The sequence below is a fragment of the Drosophila serrata genome, unplaced genomic scaffold (genome assembly GCF_035046125.1).
Source record: "Drosophila serrata isolate PLE 108 unplaced genomic scaffold, ASM3504612v1 contig_100, whole genome shotgun sequence".
Taxonomy (NCBI): domain Eukaryota; kingdom Metazoa; phylum Arthropoda; class Insecta; order Diptera; family Drosophilidae; genus Drosophila; species Drosophila serrata.
In genome coordinates this window covers 317,861-340,771 of record NW_028256998.1, presented here as the reverse complement: position 1 = coordinate 340,771, position 22,911 = coordinate 317,861, and the positions used below count along the sequence as shown (strand labels likewise).

The 22,911-nt window shown below is 43.3% G+C and overlaps 2 protein-coding genes across 5 annotated transcripts in view; one reads left to right on the top strand and one right to left on the bottom strand.

Moving 5' to 3' along the window:
- The window catches only part of Ddr (discoidin domain-containing receptor 2), a 108,963-nt gene that overhangs the window by 11,184 nt on the left and 74,868 nt on the right, over window positions 1-22,911 (top strand). For all 4 annotated transcript variants that reach the window (XR_015273529.1, XM_020954626.2, XM_086841123.1 and 1 more), the window contains exons 2-3: window positions 10,612-11,046; window positions 17,808-17,913. Coding sequence is in view for 2 of the 4 variants with exons in the window: in XM_020954626.2 (XP_020810285.2) it covers window positions 10,701-11,046; window positions 17,808-17,913 (452 nt within the window). In the remaining 2 variants the exon portion in view is untranslated. The remainder of the gene's footprint in view (window positions 1-10,611; window positions 11,047-17,807; window positions 17,914-22,911) is intronic.
- LOC110185665 (uncharacterized) lies at window positions 648-1,489 on the bottom strand. Its single transcript, XM_020954627.2, has 2 exons — window positions 1,396-1,489; window positions 648-1,336 (listed from the first exon to the last, which is right to left on the bottom strand). The coding sequence occupies exons 1-2, from the start codon at window positions 1,487-1,489 to the stop codon at window positions 648-650; spliced, it is 783 nt and encodes a 260-aa protein (XP_020810286.2).

Genomic DNA, 22,911 nt, shown 5'->3' with positions numbered 1-22,911 from the left:
TTAAGAGAAAAATGGAATTATGGGTTTGGCGCCTCGAGCCCGGGGAAAATGAAATGATCTGTATGCCTTTGATGATTAAACGAAAACTTAATTACCCTTTAAGATTGTAGTCCGTCAGATGAAATATCCCAAAAGTATTCGCAAATTATGCTAAGTTGTATGTACTTTATTTTAGATATTCCGAAAGTTTCGGTCTTTGCAGCAATTGCAACTCAGACGCTTCAAGTTTGCCCATTGGAATTGTTGCTCTCGAACAGAAACAATAACTGCAGCTGCTCATCACGCCCAACTTTTACTGTTCGCCGTCAAGTTCCCCAAAATCCTCACCCATCACCTGTGCCACCTGTCGGTGGTGGCCTTTCTTTTTCGACAGAGACAGAGGTAGCGGCCAGTTCACGTTAGTTTGGGGAATTGCAAATAAATATTTTAACTGCAGTTGCAGATTATTTTAGTGCTACGGAAAAACTCCACAAGTCGTAACAATGCGGACCAATAGCAACTGGGGCAACTCGGCTTAGATTTCTCCGGGGAGCTATGATAAACTGCTCCCCGTAACGAAGACAAAACGTCTGGCAAACTTTTGGATGTGGTTGGGAAGTAAATGTTTCCGTTCTTTATTTAGGTTCGCACAACTTCAATTCACTCGACTACTTTCTGTTTAGGTTGTAGTTCCTCATATAAATGCCGGCCAGGACCTCCTGGATGCGGCGACGCCGCTTGTCCTGCATGAGGATCGATACCAGGTGCTTGGGACTCACGCCGCGGTTGCTCTGGCGATCGAGTGCTTCGATATCCTCCTCGGAGACCAAATCCTCGTCGCGATCATCATTAGCCAGCGACGGAGTTCCGTTAGACTCGGCAGCCAGCTCCACGGTGCCGTCCTCGGCTGCTTCGACCACATCGGAGTCATCCTCGAACAGGCTGCCATCGGAGAGATCTTCCAGGCTAAGGCCCTGCAGCAGATCGGCGATCGAAGGCACGAAGGCGCTGCGGCGGGCGGAGGTCGAGTTGGAGCTATTGCTACTGGAGGATGGCAGGTAGATGCCCTGCATGTTGTTGGGGTTGATGACCAGGAAGGTGGGTCCGCCACCGGAAGAGTTCAAGTACTCCATGCCTGGATATGGTGGGGGAGGAGGACGAGTGGGTGGTGGTGGTGGTGGGTAGTACGGATAGTAGGGATAGTGTGGTCTGTGGTGGTGATAGTGCCTGTCCTCGTCGTAATCGGAGTGCTTGCTGGGCTGCTGGACAATGATGATGGGTTGCTGGGAGTTTCGGTGGCTTTCCTGGTCGCCGCGCCTAAGATTCCACAGGAGTCGTGGCACAATCTTGGAGAGAGCTGGAGAGGATCAAGGTTTTAACTATACTCCAAGAGGATTATAGGACAAGTTTTCCTACCACTTTCCTTTCTGGCCTTGCTACCAGAACTCTGTTCAGTAGCCACAAGGGCGAGAAGAGCTGCAAGGAAGACTAAGGTGCTGATGGTTCTCATGGCTTCTGAGGCTGACTATGTTCTAACTCTTGAGATGTTACTCCTTTTATACTCATTCTTCAGCATGACTTGTGCTGAAATTTTGCCACTTTTCAAGTGCTAGTTTCACAGATAATCTACTTAGCTGTGGATAAAGTAACGAGTTTCACCTCGTAAATCAATTTCGGACCCAATGCCCTCCACTCCATTTATGGCAGTCATTAAACTCGCTTCCCTTACCCAGGGATTTAGGCCTATTTAATGATCGATTTAGCACCATAGTTGTCTTCTGCAGATTGCCCTCAGATATGCGTACTTTCAGCTCGGTGCGCTAATGTGTTTAGTTTATAAACTCTGATCTGTCAGGTCGGCGGACGGGCCGGATCGGATAATTTGCAGGCTGGATCATTGGCCTCAGGTTTCATTGAACTTGGGGAGAGTTTAGAAAGGCAGTGGCACGGTTTCGAGGCTGATTCATCGGGTTTAGTTGTGGTATTTCCAAAAATAAATCAATTTCATCCGTAGATAGTCTTCAGGGGAATTCACACTATCGATATACTTTGTGAAATTCGAAATAAATTAAGAAACAAAGACACTGAGTGTTATGATATGCTCGAGTCTGATGAATAATAGTTTGTTTCAAATGTATAATAAAATTGAAAGCCATACCCTTGGCAAAAGCACAAAAAATCCCCTGAATTTCGCCCCCTCTGTGCCATTTGATTCCCCAAATAAAATCCATTTCCTGTCTCCTGCGACTAAGTAAACACAGCAGAACAGTGTACAAATCTCGCACACTAAAAGCAAAATGGCAAAGAGCAAATACTATCTGAACGAATATCCGTTACAAGGCCCGGCGAAAGCGAAAGTCGGGCCGAGGCCGTTTCATCCTGCGCAATCAAAGGCCAAAGACAACAATAAGTCCTGGATAGCACACGAGGTAAATATTATTTAAAAAACCGAAACACGTAGGCGACACAAAGTACAAATCGCACTCAATCAAAATCACCTCAAGACCGCACACAGAGCGAAGCTTCCCAGACGAAATCCCACATTACAGCCGGAGCAGTTCGAGGAGCAGTTCCGTAAGTGAAAATAAATAAGGGGATAGGGAACACACTCGTCCTGGCCTGAGATGGCAACAGGAGCCAAGACCCAAGACCCAAGACCAAGAACTCAACACAGAAAACTGTCATGTACGAGGATTTAGCAGATTTAAATTCTATTTGGCAAAGGCGCAGGGTATGGGCAACCAGGAGGAGTGGGGAGTGGAATCAATTTTTTTGTAGTCCAGCCCGCATGGAAAACACTTTGGAGAGCTGTCATTTAAAACTGACCAATGGAATTTGGAAAAGATTTACTTGGTTTTGTCTAAGGCTTCGTCTTTTCGTATCTAGTGGGTAATATATATCAAACAAGAGAAGAGCAATGTTATTTTCTGTCAAATAATAAATAAAGTTTATTGGGGGTACATTGTGTTTGTAAGTATATCAAAACAGTTTGTATTAGACAGCTTTAACATCTAGAAATCGAAAAGTTTATAAAGTCTATAAAGCTATATTAATTTCTAATCTAAATTATAGTACCATTTTCAAGGGCTTAAAACCTAAGTACATTGCATTCCGATTATTAGAAAATACTCTAGAACCCAATTTCGTTTCGAAATGTGCTCCATCTCTTTAAATTTTGATGTGACTGAACCTTATGATGGCTTCAAAAACTAGGACTTTATGGACGTACTAGTTTCGACTATGCCCTAGTCCAGCTCACATGTCCGGCCACTTAGGCAACATTAGGTCGCCTTGGCCAGGACACTGCTCTGGTCTGCATGCGAATATTTATCGATTGCCATGAAAAACCAATTCGTTATGCTGAAATCTACGGGCTCCGCCGAGCCGGACACCTGCTCGAAAGGCGCCAGAGCACAATCTCAGCGGGACACCCGTCCATTTGGGGGAGGACAGAGTGCGCAGTTCCCTTTGGGCAAAAACGGGTATAAATGAAAAATCAGCAACAAACGGCAGAGCATACACTGGGTCCGCATGGACTCGGGTCCGCACTGGCCCAAATTTGCATCTATTCCGGCATTTTTACGTAAATTGGCAGTTAAGACAGAGATAGACAACCCTCAGCCTCGTTTCCCGGCACCAGAAAGGGGCAGAGTGTTTGCAGATACAAGCAAAACTGGCACGAGGAACTCTCCTCTGCGTTTGGTGCTTAATTAAAGCTGTTGTGGCCTCGACCAGCATCCAGACGTGTTAATCTACAGGGTGCTCCGATGGCCCCAGATTGGGATAAGTGAAGGATGCTCGGAATTTGTTTGCCATCTGTTGGCTCTTCTCTGGGTTGAACCAATTGGTGGTTTAAGAAGAGCACCTCACCAACGCTAATCAATAATTTGTTAGGCAATCTTTCTGATCAGTTGACTATTGCAAAAAAACTTAATTTTAAGAGAGTATGAAAATCTAAATTGTTGTGCTATATTCTCTGACTTGTAGTTTATAAGTATTTAATTTTTAAAATAAATTCTCTTTTATCGATACGCACTTTTGGAATCCACTCTGTGTTGGATTATCCCGGGCCGAGAAAGGCATTTCCCTCCATTTCCGGCAAGCTGCGAATGCGCTTGTGACGCGTTGCCATTTCACTTCCGGTGCTGGACCGTTATGCTTAGCTTCGGCTACACTGCGGAAAAACGTGCCCGATGGGACAGAGGGGGAGAGTTCAGCTCGGCTGATTCCAGCTTCTGACGAGCTTCGGGTTTTCCCAGTGCAAAAGCGGAGTGGAGCATAGAGCACAGAGCACTTTCGGTGGCCACTCAGCAGCACAAATTTTCGGCAGCACGCTTTTCCGGCTTGCCGACGCAGCAGCATAGAGCTGGCCACCTCCCCCTCTCCCGACCCACTTGCCACCTCCCAGCGACATCCTCAGCCACTCGACCTTCCTTGGAGACGGGTCCTCCGCTCACTCTAGTTCAATAAGGATTTCCGTTTCAATTCGTGCGCAGCGCCTTCGCTCCTGCTGTTGCTGCTGCTGCTGCTGCTGTCCATTTTCATTTATCGAGTTTTTCACTTTGACGACCTTTAGGCCCGAGGCTCAACTTTTTACACTTTTCGCAGCATTTCGCCCGTCTCCGCTTCCTCGCTCGCATTAGTTATTTATTTTTACTTTTGTGCTGATTTCATGCGATTGCTTTGCGACTTTCGGTGTTGCTCTTTGTGCTTGATTTGCTTTCCAATTTTCAATGTGTCACTTTATGAACACGGCCATTAATCAAAAACAAAAAAAGGCACAGGGAAGGCAAGGAGGAGTGGAAGGAAAGTGAGCCAACGAATTATTGCTTAAATAAGCGTGTTTTCCCGGGTAATGGACGGACCCTGTGAAATGAACCGACCACAAAAATGGCCTGAGTTGGCATTTCCACTCGCTGGCTGGAAAGTCCTTCGGCGCTGCTCTTATTGATTTTGGCTTCATGCGCCATTTGCGCGGTTACTGTTTTGCATGCCACGCCTCAACACCCATTCAATACCATGTAAGATTTTCGCTCTTTATATATTTTTTGTTGTTAATAATTTATAGGACTCGGCAAAAGTACAAAAAAAGGAACAATATTAAAAAACTACAAATCAATGTGCTTGCTTCGGTTGGCAAGTGGCGAGTAAATATTTCCCGGAAGAGGAATTGAGGTTGAACTCCTGACCGAGAAAAGAGATTCTGAAGGAGTAATGTAAAGGTTTTCCAATTGAATTCCTTTTAAATTCTTGTTTTTCTTTTGAGGTGAAGTTTGTAGTTAAAGCTGCTACACAAGGCCTAGATCTTTTAGCCCTATAAAAACTAGCACAGAAAAGCTTTCCCAATGGAAATTAAGGCATTTTCGGCTTGGTTATGATATCTTTGATTTACCCAAAACCCAATTTATATGGTTGCTATTTCCTTTCACATCTGGTACTGTTTTTTCTGAAATTTATGCCTGCATAAGTAGCAATCGTCCAGCAGCCACAAAACAATGGCATTACAACATTTAAATATTTTTAATTCCCCGCACAGGCGGCGCAGTTGAAAGACCGACCTGGCAAGTGACATAAAATTAAAATCAAGTCTTTCGCGGACAGCTTGTTCTATGGAAGGCAAGACAAAGACCTTACCCAGCCAGCTTTTTACTTGGAGTGTCAAGTGTCAACACCGAAATGATTAGATAGGCGTTGCCGCTAACAACTGTCCCTGCTCCGTCTCCGTCTCCGGCTCCAGCTCCAGCTCTACAAGGGGCGTAACCGAGGGGGAAATGGCAAAATCCATTAAACGGACCGAGAGGAAGACATTCGCGCACTGTCAGCGCCAGCTGTGCCTTGGTGGGGCAATATCACACCAACACCTCCTCCTGCACTCTGTCGCTAAGTATTCGGGTTTACAGCGCAGTTTTGATTTCAAAAATATTATGACGACTCTGAAAGTTACAGCCCTGCGAAAGACTCATTCGCCTCGAATCGAAATCATTTCTGGCTGCAGTCATCGTTGGATATCTCTCCTACTCCTGCTCCTGCTCCTGCCCCTCTTGTTACGTCTTCATCACTCGCATTTATGGATTTGTAATTTTAATTTCGACTCGCACTTGGCCTTTCCTAACTAGTCTGGGAACACACTGGCAGCTCCACCCACTCGGTGGAGCAGGTTTCAGGGATCACAGAGGAGACCACTCTGGGGAACTTGTATATCAAATAATTCATTTAGGTATTAAATCAATCTATTGATAGGAATACAAATAGACATTAAAATTTGTTCTAAAATATGTTTGAAATTTATGTTTACCCATATTATACAACTTGTATTGATCAGTTTTAGTAATACTCTTCTCTCAGTGTAGGGACATGTGCCCCTCCAGTTGCGTGTGTCTGCGGGGGCGTGGTGCTAGCTGTGAGCTGTGAGCTCTACGCCCCTCTGGGCCATCTTGACAGCTCTTCGAAGCCATCCGGCGAATCGTTTGCATTTACGACTGCTGGGGGCAAAGGTTTTTCGCCTTTTACGACTCTTTTCCATCGTCTGTGCGGGAATTGTGCATTTGGCCAATGGCTGGAGAATGGGAATGGGTCTTGGGGGAAAGTTGGCCAACAAGTTTGTTATGTTTGGTAACCATTTTATAATTCTTCTCACAAATTATAACAAAATTTTGAAATTTGGGAATATAAAATGTCAACTTGATTATGATTAGATGTTATGGAGTAATCAGTTTGATTACTAGACTTTTAATAAGGAAAAAAACTCAAGAGTTTTCTAATATTCTCTTTAATTCAACTTGAACCATACTGTATTTGGTAAGATCACTTGGCTACTGAAGAGTGCCAACTGTAGCTTTCATACATATTTTTAATATTTTTAATTCCCTAAAATTCAATTTCTTTATCTGTTTAACAAGAGAGTACATGCTAAAATTAAAACCCATTAAATATATTTTCTATGTATACTTTTTCATTCTTTTTTATTTGACCATATAGCGCTTAAATCTTAGAGTGTACCTAAAATATGCAATCAGAAAGTGCAAATTGTTGTATTGCAATTTTTTCACACCGCGCATGCGCTTTTCCTGTCATGCTTTTCCCTCCACTTTTTTTGTTTAATTGTAAGCTGGGAGACCCAAAAGTAAAAATCTGCCAGGTCGTGAAGGTCGTGGGCAAGACCAAGGCAAACAAAAACAGAGAATTGGTCAAAGTCCCGGCGAATAGCGAATATTTATAACACCTCCGATTCGCTTTTTCCCCCATTTCCAGTCGCACCACAACTCCCGGCCTGACCGCCTGCATTTCCGGTCTTTGTTGTTCCTGCCGCCGCGTCTGGACTAAGGCTAAGGTTAAGGTTGCAGACTTTGAAAATAAATGCGCAGAAATTACGCTGCAATTATGCGGCGTCGGAGACGTGGAAAAATTATGGCTTTGGGAATCTTTCGTTTGGCTAAGCGAAAGTTGGCCCCCCGCCACACGGACAACGCAACCCCAGCGACATATAGTTTATGGCTGTGTAAATGGCGAAGCTAAAAAGCTGGGGTCCTAAGAATTATTGCCAGAATAGGAAGCATTGTTTACGTTTTGTATTCAGCGGAAAATTAAAAAAAAAAATTGTAGTTGGATAGTGAATAGAAAGAGCTGTAAGAGCTGTAAGTTTTATTAGAGATGGGGATTGAAATAGTGGATATTTACTATATTCAAAATCCATGTTTTCAAATTATAACATTAAACACTTGAAATTTATTTTAGCTCTAGAATATTGCCTTTAAGAAACATAAATATCAGAAACCTTAAACCTATTGAAAATCGAAATATATCCAGAGTATCTTGTATTTGTAAATTGTTAAAAAAATATATTTCCTTCTTGATAAATAATAAACATAATTAAATACCATAATAATGGCAATGATATAGTTATCATAAAGTTAAGTCTAAAGACTCTCCACTTAGAACTTAATATTTTAGCAATCTCTAGCATCCCAGTGCAGTTACATTGCAATTACTTTCGCCATCATCTGATCTACAAAAACTGCCGACTATTGTTGGTGTTGATGCTGCTGCTGCTGTTGCTGTTGCTGTTGCTGCTGCTGCTTTTCCTGTTGCTAGTGTTGCTGGTGTTGCTTGTGCCGCCACCAGCTGAGTCACTAAAAAGTTGCATTTTATTTGCTCTTCAAGACACGACGCCAAAATTATTACACTCTCCCTCAGTGCTCTCCCTCCCCTGGCCCTGCTATACCCTTTCTCCATTTCCATTGCATTTTGGCTTTCTTCTTTTTCGCTGCTCTGTTGCTGTGTGTCGCTGGCATTTAATTGCCACATGCAACACATGTTACCGACGTCTACGACGACGACGACGACGACAACAACACCAACGCTTGCAAAAAAGGACAGCTTGGAAAAATTAATAGAAAAACATTTTTTAAACCATTTTTTAATTTCGGCTTTGTGGGCGTCGGACAACGGCACCGACAACAACAGCATACCATAAAAGACCCCAAAAAAAGTGGCGGAGGGCGGTGCAGAGACGAAGCCATTTTTTATTTCTCTTCATGGTAATTGTGGTTAATGTTATGGATATTTTATGTGGGAAATAAGTAGAGCCAGACACTTTTGCGAAAGAGACAAGGAAAGTGAGTATGAATGTTGGATGATGGGAATTTAAATGGAATTTCTGATGGAAAATGAGATTGGGAAACTCGCTAGCAGTTATGATAGATATTGGGTACTATTTTTTAATTTTCCAGTTTATCAAAACGATATTTTGTGAATCCCCGATTATCGAATCCTTTCCTCTTGATATACGCACATCCCTCTGTCATAAGTTCGTCTGGATTTGAATGTTTCGAGCCTCGGGTCCGATCATTTGCCACTCCACCTCGGAACCGGCTGCTGTTGCCTCATTGCTGTGGCAGCCGTGGGGGCAGTGGGGCACAGAAGTGGGCAGTTGCCGCGAAAAGACCTGCCTGTGGCCATAAAAACTACTAGACTGCTCCAAACTCCGCTCCACGCTCTCTGTGTACTCAAGTGGCGGGCGGGATTGTTGCCATAAAATTGTATGCCTTTATTTTTGGCGACTTTGCCGGCGACAACAGAAACAGCAACAGAAACTGCAACAGCAACAGCGGCAGTGGCAAAACAACTAACAACAACCAGTCGGCAGCCACTGAAATGCGGCACATTTGCAACTTTGCTGCCACTTCCACTGTCAAGTTGGCGTAAAATTTTTCATTTCGCATATGAAAGGAAGTGTGGGCGCCAGATCCCCCTGATGCCCCATTCTACTCCCTTTATCGCTCTGTGTCGCTTGCTTTTCTTTTGCTCTTTTCTTTTCACATTTTATTAATTGCTCGAGTGAATTTTCGCGTCGGCAAAATGCCTGTGAACCATTTTCATTTTGTTTGCTGGAGCCTTTTGATCTTTTCCTCTTGAGACACTTTAAGCAGATGAAAACTATCAGACGTCGAACTTTGGCCACAGCAGATGTCAGCACAAACGAGGACACATCATCACATCTGATGTTCTCTTCAATGATTAAAGTATCAGAAATTTAATATAAGGAAATTATGTGATTTTTTAGGTATAACGCAAAAATCAAGTCAATCAATTTTGTAACTTATCTGAAGATTACCTAATAGTATCGCAAAAATTCTTTTAATGGGAGCATCTTCGGAGTATCTTGTTTATGAGATACTGGACTTTATCCAAAGTACACAATTATGTTTATTTAAATCAAAATATAATGAGGTACTTGGGATTAAATTAATATTTTCTAAGCTATATGCAAAAACAAGTTTCCAAGGACGGAATAAATCAATTGATCTAGTCAGTCTAATTTTGATAAAGTTACCTTGATTACTTATACTGATTAAGTTTGCAAGCCTCACAGCCTCACAGATATGTAATAGTTTTTGCAACTCATTTATCTTTGATTTATTTTCTAGAATTAAAATAAAAGTCACAAAGTTGTGATGCATATTTTCTGAAATATTATGAACTCCAGCAACATACCATATATATGAAGTACAAACTCTATTTCGGTTCTCCGCTGCCCGAGGAACTTTTGGCAACTAGTTTTTTGGATGCTTTAAGTTTGCCACTATTAAACACAGGCACGGCTGTCGCATTTACGGCTGTCGGAGGAGGGGCCTAGACCCCCTAGAACCCCCTTCCGTTGGACTGTTGTGCGCGGCACTTTCGTTCAGTTTTTCGCGCTGTTTATATTTTTTGTATTTTGACACGTTTTGGCATCGCGCCGAGGGATCTGCAGGGGAATGCCGGAGTTTAGGTCCTCGGTCTCTGTGTGTGAGTGTGCGTCTGACATTTTACATAAATTTGTGCTTGCTCAGCTCTGGAAATCGTGCCGGGGAGACAGGCAGCCGCCCTGGGGTCTCCAGTCCCATGACTTGCTGTCATGTGACAAAAACGCGACAGTTTGCAAGGTCACGTCACGTTAATTTGCTGACAATGATGTATTTAGGGGTGCCTGGCAGCTCCTCGTTCTCCCCAGGACCCAGGCCCCAGAACCGATGCCGTTCTTAAAGCCCCGCCAATTAAGTACAATTTCTGCAAAAAAAAAGAACCCTCCACTAACCCCATGTTAAATTTCCCCGATTTCTCATCATGTTTTCCCATCCAATTTCATTGCAGGGAAGAAGCAAGCAAAATGTAGAAAAGCCCGTGAAGATTAGCAACGTGCGAAGAAACGCGAAGTGACGAGAGAATAACGCGAAATCAAAATGCCGGCAATAAAATTACAACAATTGAATTCAATTCATTCAAGACCCGCCAGGCGGTGGAACTGCCCCGCTGATTGCCCGAGAACAATTCAAGGACCCTACGGCCTCTGGCATTCGGCAACAAATTATTTAAAAAGTTATTGCCACATTAAGCGTCATGGTGTTAATAACAGTAAAGCTTTATGTTGGCTGACACTGGCTTTGATTTTATTGGCCGACCGGAGCGGACGGGGAGTGGCCTTTGGAACGGCCGGAGCAGCCGCTGCCGGAGTTGGAGGAGGAGTTGGAGCCGGAGCTGGAGGATTGAGCTCTAGTCCGCCGGGAGTATCATCGCTATTGGAAATCGGTAAGTGTCAGTGGAGAGGATATACTTTAAATTTTAAGCTTACAGTTGATATTTTAGTTGTCTTTTAATACTTTATTAAATGTAGAGCTCTAATTCATGCCCTTAAAGCTTTTATTTTCATTAGATTTGTATTACTGAAATACTACATTATATTTTCATAATTTGAGTCTTTTGTACATTTAGAATTCATTTAACGATGTAAACATATTTGAATACATTCCATAAAAAAGACAACAAATGCTCAATGTCCCCTACTTCAACCCCAAACCTCAACCCTCTGAAATCGATGAGAAATATTCCATATGCTCACTTCCCATGAAGTGAAATTTATGCATTTTTATTTCGACAAAAAGGTACAAAGAAATATTGTGGAAAATATTTAAATGGGCACACGTAACAAAGCCAATTGCAAATGAAAAAGAATTTGAAACCGAATTTTATATCGGGCATGCATGGGCGGAGACCGGTACAGAGCTCCCTCACTTAATGCTTCACCGCACTCTTGATGCAACAGTTCGAACATTCCCAGGTTGAGTAGGAGCAGGAACAGGACCAGGAGCTGGGCTGTGCACTTCATTTAGGAACGCACTAAATAGTCCAAGGCACTGGGGGATTTGCATTTGCATTCAGCAATCAACATTGAAATCAATCAACCGCAAAGGAAAAGCCCGCCTGACCTGTTCGACTGCTCAAGTATTTACCAATAACACAGAACCGTAACTAATAAATGCTGGCCCGGAGACCGGGAGACCGGGTACCGGGTACCGGAGACTAGAGACTAGAGACTAGAGACCGGAGACCCGGCACGCACTCGACCACAACCAATTACGGGAAATTTACGCAAAACGCCAAGGATCCGTCGACTCCTATTCCGACTGCGTCATTAATAAACATGAGGTTGGGCATAAGCCCGTATTGGCACGGGGATGTGCCGGGATAAATGGACGGTGAACAGTGGAACGGTGGACGATGATGGGTGGTGGGGTGGTGTGGTCCAATGGAGATGGATGCCAAATCGAAGCTGCTCAGCGGTGCTTTTGATAGATGACTGCGTCTTTGGTCGCTCGGACACAGCCGTCTCCGTCTCCCTTGGACTTCAGTTCCAACTGGCGCTGGGCCGCCGCCGCCGCTCATTACCATTGCTGATGGCCGGCCGCGTGTGTGGTCGGTCGCGTCCATCACAGCTGGCCGCTCTGAGGAGGAGGAGCTGCTGCTGCCTTGTTGTTATTTTATTCCCGTCGGCCGGGCATAACAAATTATCTTGTTGCTGTGAGCCGGTGCCTCGTTAGCCGGCAGCTTGTTTTCAGCAATCGAAAGATGGTAGCTATATATTACATATAGTCGATATAGAGATGCTCTCTAATTTGTGTATATTAAATGTCTTATTTCAATTACTAAGAATCATTTTCAATGGACTTTAAGTCCATAATGATGTCTATGCCTAGGCTAAACCAAAGGTAATGAGGGGCATAAAAAAACTGATACAGAAGGTGGTTAAAAAGACATTCTATATTTGAAACCTCGATGATAACTTCAGTCAACTCCATTTCACTTCCTTTTCTACATTATTCCAGCTTGACATAAGCAGCACAGAGCTCTTAACAAAGCTAATAAACTCTTCTTTGAAGACCGAGAGTGTGGAAAACCAGGCCAGGTCGGTAGCAGGAAATGAATGAAACCGAACGAAACCCATGTTGATGTTGGTCGCTCACTGCGTCCTATCCGTCCTTCTGTCTGTGGGTCTGTCCTATGGTTCAGCTGTTTATTCCAATATGCGAATCTGGATCTGGGCCGGAGTCTGTGCTCGTATTCATTTAAATGCGTAAATATCTGCATGCGTCTGCCATATTTTATTTGACCGTAAGCGCGTTGAAATGCTGCTCTGAGTCGCTTTGGAGCCTGGCCCCACAATCTGTATTTAAATTGATAATGTTAAAGCGCACTCCGTTTAAATGGTCGCATAAATCGTCTGAAATATGCGTTGAAAAGTGGCCAACAGATCAGGTAAGCCATTCCTGCCCGCACACCGCCAGGCAGCCATGGTCCGCATGATAAATGTGCGACAGTTAACAATCGGAGGTCAAGTGGTGTCTGGCCATCTGCACCAAGCGCCGATCTGACTGGAAAGCACGCGCATTTCTGGGGAGAGGGAACAAGTTGTGGATGGAGAGCAGGAATCCAGTCCGATGCAGTTTAAATGAGTCTCTAAGAAGATATTCGACTAAGTGCTTAATCTCTTTATACTTTAGTAAACAAACATACCCCATTTATACATAAATAAGGTAGGTAATACGCTTGTCCACAGTTAGTAATTAAATCGCTGTAATAGCCACAAACAGTTTAATATTTGCGATGAGAAACTAGTTTCCGTTGTCCCATTTTGGCGCTTTATCGATCCCATACCACTAATCCCAGCTGTTAGCTAGTCGCAATCCATGTAAATTCATTTCATTTTCGAGCATTTTTCCGATCTCCGCCAACCAATTTCCAAGCTAATTGCATGGCTTATGCATCGATTTGCACAGTGTGTTCGTGCGTGGTTCACTTTTACTTTCACAGCACCCGAAAAATATCACGGCCGTTGACAAGTAAGACCCACACACGGACGACCAGACAACCAAAAAAACCTGATATGGATTGCCATTACATGGTGTCTTGGCCAAAACGGTGGCCAACACGATAAACTAAACACCGATCGGGGAACTGCGGCAATGCATGTAATTTGGCCGCAGCTCGGAGGCCGTTGTATTCGCGGTGCCACAAAAAAAATCTCCATTTAAAGTGGCGGCTGCAGCAGCTCTCGGTGGCAATCAAAAGTAAATGCGACACTAAACTTTAGCTCCTGGACCGGAGGGGGTAATCTACCGCCAGTATTTAGGTGAAATTTAGTCGACTTGTGGGGTAGGTGCATAAAACCAGCTCAGAGCTCAGACTTCAATGGGTATTAAGATGGCAATATAAGCAAACCAATTATTTACGACCTTTTCAAAAAAATCCTAGTTCACATATCAGAGCTATAAATCATTAAAAAACATTAGCCTTTTCTTGGCAATATTGGTTTTTAACTATAAATTTGGCCGCAGGCTCGAGGCTTTATCCCCAGGTATGCCTCTTGGGTGCAGCTACCTTGGCCAGATGTGCAGATGTATTATAGCTGCAGTGTCGATCGCTGAGTGGCGATAAGATTTTCCACGATCCAGCTAAAATAATAGCTTGGCACCCACCGAACAACACCAAAGTGCTGCACATTTTGCATGGCCCGGCGATAAATTAAAAAAGCCCCTGTCCACGCTTGATAACTCGGCGACGATTAGGGGCCCCCAGTCCCGTCCCAGTCCCGGTCCAGTCCCGTCCCCTCGACCATACCCCGTGCCTCGGCGACACATCGAACATGTATCTGTATCTTGGCCTCCTTTTTTGTTCCGGGCGTTGCCGGGCACAGACATGTGTTTGCGCCGATAGAGCGTAAAAGTGAATGCTCGCAATGTGGTGACATGCATTTAAGATGCTTTGGCTGTAAATTATGTTAATTTATTACCATATCTGACCGGAATCAGAGTCCAAACATGGATGCATTACAAGTGGGATTTTTCAGCGTCACAAGAAGTGTTTGTAAACATATATCATTTAAGCATAAACTTCAAGCCATCAAGATTTTAAGCATGAATTAATTTAAGGAGCTGAATATGGGTATTTCGGGATATTTTTACACAAAAATAAAGCAATTGTATAAATAGATTGATTTTCTGCTAAATAAAGTTCTTATTATTAGTTCAATAATAATAAATTCTTGTATTATTTATATACAGAAATATTGATGATAATTTGTTTGTTTTTTTTGGTAAAGAATTCTTATCAAACAAGAAACCAAGGTTTGATTTCTAGATAATTGAGTTGTATTTAAGATCTTTAATTGGGAAAATGTTTAAATTATTAATTCGATTGTAATAATTTTAGTACCAATTGGTTCCTACTGAATTATACAACTTCACACTCCGTCTTTCAAGTGGCAAATGATAACTCATTATCGCTGCTTAATGGAGCATGTTAGATGTTTGTCACGTCGGCGTGAATTTTCCACAGATCATTTGCTGGAGGGAGATTCAGCCACGGGTCAGCTACTATACTTTTTAATTGCATCCGTGAGATACTCGCGCTTTTTACCGCAATTGAAAGCCAATTAAAATGCGTGCGTAATTTGTTTACACTGTTCTTCCCCCTCTTTGGCTTCAGCTTACTTTCAGCCCCAACGAACCGTGGCCAAAAGTTCCGTTTGGTGAGTGGGCGGCATACAGAAAGGACTGAAGGGGGGAAGCGGGAGGGGAGGACTGAAGGGGAGCGTCCTGGCCATAAAAGACGCCTTGTTGCTTTTGTTGTTTATGAGCGCCAGCAGATTCGCGTCATTAAGCGCGTTTCTGGCGCGTTTTGCTTGCTATTTCCCCGCTGTAACGGTCGCTGGGAAAGTTTTCCCACTGCCTGATTTTCCAAGAGTGAAGAACACTAAATACTCTGTAAATCAGATCTCGGACATACCCATCTTTCTATTTGTTTTGTTTAACAAACTAGTCAAAGAATAATTTAATTTCATTCATAAGTTTACCCATCTTCTTCTTTCATTGTTACACTTTAAAATTCGAATTTGATGCTCACATATGCTATAAATCTATAAAACAAAGATTGAACAGATTTAAATCCTCATCTTTGGGAAGTCAACACTCCGGTAAAGCTCAATTTTCCGTATCCGAGTGGTTAGAGCTCAATTAAGTGGCTTAATCCCGTGGGAAATGGCTCTGCTTCACGTAGCCTCTCCCGCTGTGTCTGCATATGAAAGTGTATCCCGATTGTTTGTTAGCAATTTCCCTGGCTTATGCTCCACACACACACATATAGCTCATGCGCCCCGTTGGCCGCGTACCCTGCATTGAACTGTAAAATTGTGCAATTTTCAATTTCATAAAGTTTCGCGGTGCTCTCCTTTGTTTGTGTTTGCCTTACACGCCCAGCCAAAGAGGGAACTTTGAATTATGATTATCGCACACACACGCCACTGCAGTGGACAGAAGTGGGGCCTGAGCGGGGTGGAGAGAGCTCCAAACGACCAGGCCACGCACTCAAGTGCAGTTAATTAAATTTTGTGCAATTTATTCTGCGCAAAACTTTGCCAGCAGCAACAATCGGAGTTGCCCCGCCGTGCGTTGTTTACTTTTCACTTTGTACTTCTGCATTTCGCCGTCAAAGTTTCGCAAAATGGTTGTGCTTCCCTGGGCGAACGGTGCGATGCGATGCTTTTCCCTCCCATTCACTCCCTACTGCGTTTGTTTATTCGGCCAAATATAACATGCTCAAAGCCACCGAGCATTCTCCAGGCCATCGCCTTTGATTTGGCATACTATCGCCGCGTAAGCAGCATCCCCACCCTCCCACCAGAGACTCCCATGCTCCATTCCCATAATTGAATAGCGAGAAACCAACACGGGATCATCGATCAATTTCCCCAATGGCACTGCTTTTTGCTTTTAGTTTTTCCCTCATTTAGTGCTCAGTTTGTTTTTCAATAATTAAAACTAATTTATGGGCATCAATATGTCATGGGCGTAATGTAAATATGGGGGTTCCCCGGCGGGGCATCTCTGTTGACTGATTGCAACAATTTACTTTCAAAGTTTGTAGCTGTCTGTACTTAATTAAGCAATTGCGTTTTGGCCAAAATGAGTTTCCTGAACTGTTGAAAGAATGTCTAGGGAAAAGCTAGAGGAACTGACCCCTACGAGCCAATGGGAGGTGCCAAAAGCACATAAATATTTCTAGAGATAATTTGTCAAAGCGAAGTTGTTAGTCATTGGAAATATATAATATATTTGCCAACTGATCGGGGATTTTTGAGCTAGCAACTTTAGTTATTAAATTAAGATAAAGCTTAGAGCTTCGACCTTTTATAATCACTTGTTGTACTTACAAGTAACTTCTGTTTCTTAAACAACTTCATTACTCCAACATCCATTGCACTCTTAAGCTGGAAACTTCTTGAGCATCTCTCGCACACTCGAGGCCTTTTCTGGAACCCAAGTCTTGAGTCCTCAAGATCTTCGATGACCCGCGAGATGAAACTGCCACAAGGGTCGCTGCGAGTATCCATATCTGCAGATGGCGCGATTGGGCGTTCAAGGGCCAGAAAGCCAGCCAGCCTGGGCTGGGCCTGACCTTTGTCTAGTTTTCCGTGGCTCTGCCCGAGTGGCTTTGACTTATGGTGCTTAAGCACTGACTGATTGCATCTAATTATTCACTGAATGATAATATTCTTGATATTTTGTTGGAGCCCGAGCAGCGGGAGGGGATGACGAAGATGAGGATGATGATGATGATGATGACGGCTGTGTCTTAACGACCTATTCATGACCCTTTCGCGGTCCCTTGGGGGCCGGAGTACCATCATTCTTCGAGTGGCAGTGGGAAGCGTGGAGATGATAATTGCGCTTTTCATGCGTTCTCACAGATTGATGGCGAATGGAAATTGAGTTGCTGAAACGATAGCAGAATGTATCTGCTTTCCCATTTGCTGCGTCTTTAATTAATTTATGCATCCACTTGGACAGGTTAAGGGGAGTCTGTTTTTGATTTGATTTCCGATTTGATTTGAACTACCATTGTTTTCTTCACTCGAATATTTCAGCCAAATGTTGGGTGATTTCTCATCTTGAAATACCATATTGTTGCCAGAGATTCGGTTGCATCATTTAACGAATGTGTTTTGTTTTTAATAGGAACCTGCAAGCAGCCCTTGGGCATGGAGTCCGGTGCCATCGCGGACTTTCAGATAACGGCTAGTTCGGCTCATGACATGGGGAATGTTGGACCACAGCATGCCAGGTGAGTGCCATTCTCAGTAAACACAAAAATAAATAGAGGAACCCCTATTAACCCAGTTTCTGCGATTAGAAGAAGTTCGTTGACTTCAAGTAAACTTCCTCATTCCGGTTTAAGCTGAGAAAACCACAACACCAGCACATACACACGTGTCACCGATGTTTACTGGAAATGATAAACAGCAATCATCCATTAAAATTTGACTCATAATATGACGAATATGAATACGCCAGTGTGCTCTTACCACATACACATAAGACATTCCCTTGTTTCCTGCGTGTACATGAAAATTATTATTATGAATTATTTTATGGCGTGTTTAAATGCCTTTATGTCATTTGCGTCCGAAAAGAAACAGAAACAAGCCGAACACACAAATGACATAAATTAAAGCACAACAACGACAATCATTCCGGGCAACAACATGTGCAAACATTTTACATCCACATCGAGAATAATGATACAACTTATGGCCACATTATACTTTGCTGACGTTTATTTGCTCGGCACGATGTGCGGGAAAGGAAAGGAGTCTTCCTGATTTATCTTCATCCGTGAAAAGGGGAAAAATTCCCTGGTAATTATTTAGAAAGTCAAGGGCTGACCAGGCACACACCAGATCATGAATATATAATGCATAATGTCGTACGCTCAGTCATAAACTCTTCCCACTCACACAAGCGCATATAAACATTTTTTATGAGGCACTAAAATAATTTCCAGAATGTCCCTCAGCCGCAGAATATTGTCAAAAACAAACTCAGCCAAAGCAAAGCAAACAACATTGCAAAAGTTTTTCTTTTATATTTCGTTAGCCGGAAACAAAACAAGCCATAAAATAGAACTTTTGGGACAATATTTGAGGGTAATATGCGATAAAAATTTAAATGATGCTTCAGCGAAAGATGTTTCGCAAATATTTATCCAGGTTTTCTAGTGAGGTTTTCACATTTACACATATTGAACTAAATTCAACACTTAATGTTACTTTTAATTATAGTATGTGATGTCAAATGTCTTCTATAAATTTTGTTATTAAGCAATATTAATTACAATCTTTATTTCCCAACTATCAACAGTACTCCTTATAATTCTTAATTCACAGAAACCTCTGCTAGATTTGTAAACATTTGTTCATGCTTCATCTGCAATGTATATACAAATCTTTCAAACTTCTGGCCTTCTCAACCAGCAATCAAATCTATAAAATCGAATAAAAGACTTGCAAATCAGCCAAAAGAGAAGACTATTATTAGAATAAACTCCAAAGCAGCATGAATTTAGTAAACAATGCGGGAACACTTCCTAGAAATCATTCGTAAAGTCACGACTTTTGAGTTGCATATCTTTCAAACACATATTTCTCGATCTGAGGTCAAATCATTCCATTATGGTTCCCCCGAATACCCTCATTTAGATCGAACCGAAAGTAGAGCAGGATAGAGTGGGGGAATTCCCCTAATAATATACAAAACAACGCCAGACAACGGAAGGAAAATGCGAGCGCACGCCAGAAGCGGCCACAGAAAAAATAAGTATACGACCCGAGTAACAGAAATATTGATTATAATGTCAATGTCGGCTGCGGGGCACAAGGAGGAGAGGTGGTACAGCAGAAACGAAACGGAAAGGGAAAGACCTCGCATAAAAATAAAAGAAAAGCAATAAAATTATGCAAAGTCAACAGAAAAGCGACCAGCGACAGGCAAACGACAGGCAGGCGACCACGGTGCCGTGGTACGTGTTGACTGCCCCAACTGCTGCTCCCTGGTCTCCCCCCACCAACCCAACCCACTCTGCCTCTCTATATAACCCAGTTCCCCCCTCAGGCACACACACACTCCCATACACTCGCACACACTCAAAGGGACAGCCGCTCCGGTGCGCAAAACAAATGTTTGGTAGTAAAAATGTCACACATGGCGTTTTGCATGTGGCGCTCTCTGCCGGCAAAAGATTGCGGTGCGTTGCGTTCCGAGCAACGGGAATGTGCGTGCCCGAGCCTAATGATGGCCCCACACCCGCATCCGCATCCGCTCCCGTTCCCGCTACCGCATCCCTCCGCCCATCGATGAGGTGGGCTTTACGTTAAACATGCGCCAAAGTCATATGAATTTTATTACAAATGAAAAAGGTTGCTTCACATGAGAGACACAGTGGCGAAGGGGGGTTAAATTCACTCTCTCTCTCTCTCTCCTCCTTGGCATGATAAATGAAAAAGTTCGGGAGAGCGGCGGAGGGGGGAATATTCAAGGGGTTAAAGTTGGTCTTTAAGTTCCGCTTGTGCAAGATTTATAGCGTGCCTTCGGCCCACTTGGCAGCAATACAAGGAGTCGATGAAACTTATTACCTTGGTAGCCTACTTTCAGGGCCTCGGATCGGGGAAACAAAAGCGAAACTAAAGCCAGAGTGCAAATTATGCCATCGGCATTCTTTATGAGCCTTACGTGACCAAAAACTCTTTGCCTATTTTCGTTTCTACTTTCCTCACTTACCCCCACCCGCGAGCGCGGACGACTATATACGACTATAAGCCATATCCCAGCGATATTTGGCTATATTTTTTCACTTTTCCAGGTGGGAAATGACAATGTGCGGGATTCATTGCGTTCGGGCGAGCATGAGAAGTCCATATTCATGCGTGAATTTTGATGGATGTCTCCTAATGAAAATATGCGACTCACTCGGTTGCTCACTCACTCTCCCATGGCAGGCATTTTTGATCGCTGAGTTATTTTCGACAGGGCGTCAAGGACCCTACGCTGCCAGCGCCCAAATGTAGGCTACACATAAATTTTACCCGGTAGTTGCGATTCGCAACTTGCGAGTTACAACAGAGTGTATACATGTTATATATGTACGTATGGGAAGTGCAAGCTGCTGTTGTTGGGGATAATTGAAGCATTTTGGAGAAAGTCGGTGGCGCGGAAATATGTTCCCTAAAACTTGACGGCTTCTAAAAAAAAAGGGGAAACATTGATGTTTGCTTTTTCACAACCTTTTTTGGGGAAGAGCAAAGCCTTGGGCAATCGCCATGTATTTTTCTACTCGTTGAAGTAGTTGCTGAGTTATATTAACCTCATTTTTAAGGCATTCATATTAAATATAAAGATCTGCCAGAGACTTTATTTTTTTATTCAGCTCCAGCAATAATCGATTTGCTACCGAGAAAGTAAGAAATTCCGTTTTTCAGTTTTCTAAAAATCGAACTCCACTGGCAGACGAAACCCCAACTTGAGCCGACATTAACATTTGGTCGCATTCACATTGACTTTGAGTCTCGACGTGATTCTGAGGTGACACCCCTAACCCCGGCTGTCCTCGAACTGATTGCAAATCGTTGTAAGTTTGTGTGGGAGAAAAGTTTCCTTTTGCTTTTGTGGTTTTGTGCGTTGGCGCATATGAAATGCAGCTTTCGAGTTCTCACAGCTCCCTGGCAAAAACTTGAATCGAGAATGCAATGATTTTTGATTTCACACTGTCATTACGGGAATGGGAAAACAATGGAAGGGTCTAGGTTCTCTCTGGATCTCTGCTGAAGGCTTTCTCCGTCAGTTCTTTGATTTTCCCTTCACAGTACATAAACCAAATGGGTCAATAACTTGCTGCTTATTGCATGCTAAGCTGCCATCACATTTTACGTACTTTTTTCCTTTTCAACTGAGTCCCCATTTCCCCGATTCCCCGTACCTCCGATATGTATTTCAATCAGTTGCAGACTTGTAAAGTTGCTTTGCTTTTCTTTTTCTCCCAATTTCCTCCCGTTGGCTCGCTAATTTCTTTGGCATTTCTCCCATACGCCAGACTACAGAAGTTTGCTTAATGGACTTATAAGTCATTTAACTTTATTAATCAGTGCCGCTTCACTGAAGCCTGGCAGCAGGTGAGATTAAACTTCGAGGGTCAACATCTTGAGGGCATTATTCGGCAGTGGATTCCATTAGAAGTGGTCGAGACTTTGTGGGTTAACTTTTAAGAATGAAATAAACTTGTGTACACTATACAAAATTTGTAAATATAATATTATTTCACTCAATATAAGTTTATGCTACTGATTTCATTGTTATATACGAAAAACATCCTTTCAAAGCAGTCTGCACTATAAACTTAATTCCCACATAAAGCTAAAGCCTGAAACTAGTTTTGTAATGGTACTCCAATCAACGGGGAGTCCAGTCAAACAGAGTCCTTGCAACTCCCCCAATTAGTGAACCGCAAACGAAATCCTTGTTCTCCAGATATATGTTAGTTCCGCCTCCGAACTCTATACACCTTTCGTATCGAATCCTTTGTGATGGTGCCTCGACTCACCGATGACCCCACCCCTAATTGCCGCATTAGGCGCTGCATTTCCTCCCTGCCAAAGTCAGCCATGTTGCCAGGCCACAACAACTGGGGCTGGCTCACCCCCAAACGCACACACACACACACACCCCAACCCTCGCCACTTATCAAATTCACCTTCCATTGTTGCTCACTCGTCGTCGGCTTCTGTCGCTCACTTAGTCGCTTTTGGGGGGCTCTCGCCTGTCAGTGGCATTGATTTTCGCTTTCGGCGTAGTCTGCTTTTAGGCCCCCACCCAATCCCTGCCCCAAATCCCGGGCAGGACCCGCAGCTCCTGCGTGGACCTAGCACTGATTGCGATGTGCTGCCAGCTGGCTGCCAGCTTCGGCCACCGAGGCAATCGCTGTTAACGCGTTTTCCATTTTATTGCATTAATGTTTGATTTGGTTTTTCGCCTTTTCCCAGCTACACTCGGTGCTTAATGTCGGCCCGATTGAATTGATTGCTGTGAGTTGTCTGTGCTGCCATGGGTTAGAGGTGGCAGCGTGCCAGTCACGAGCCCAATTAAATAAATGCTTCACTTCGGCCTTTCATCAGATGGAAGGTTGACTTTTGTCAATGTAAAGAAGATTGACTATTTCGTTTGTCAATGGTATATGGTTATACCTTAAGCGAAAATGTTTAATTTAAGTTTGATACTATCAAAGTCACCACGA

What these genes read in the sequence shown, in the direction of transcription:
- LOC110185665 (XM_020954627.2), bottom strand. Translation starts at nt 1,489, where the DNA reads ATGAGAACCATCAGCACCTTAGTCTTCCTTGCAGCTCTTCTCGCCCTT. An exon ending in CAAGGCCAGAAAGGAAAGTG is followed by an intron (nt 1,337 to 1,395) that starts GTAGGAAAACTT and finishes GATCCTCTCCAG; the next exon opens with CTCTCTCCAAGATTGTGCCA.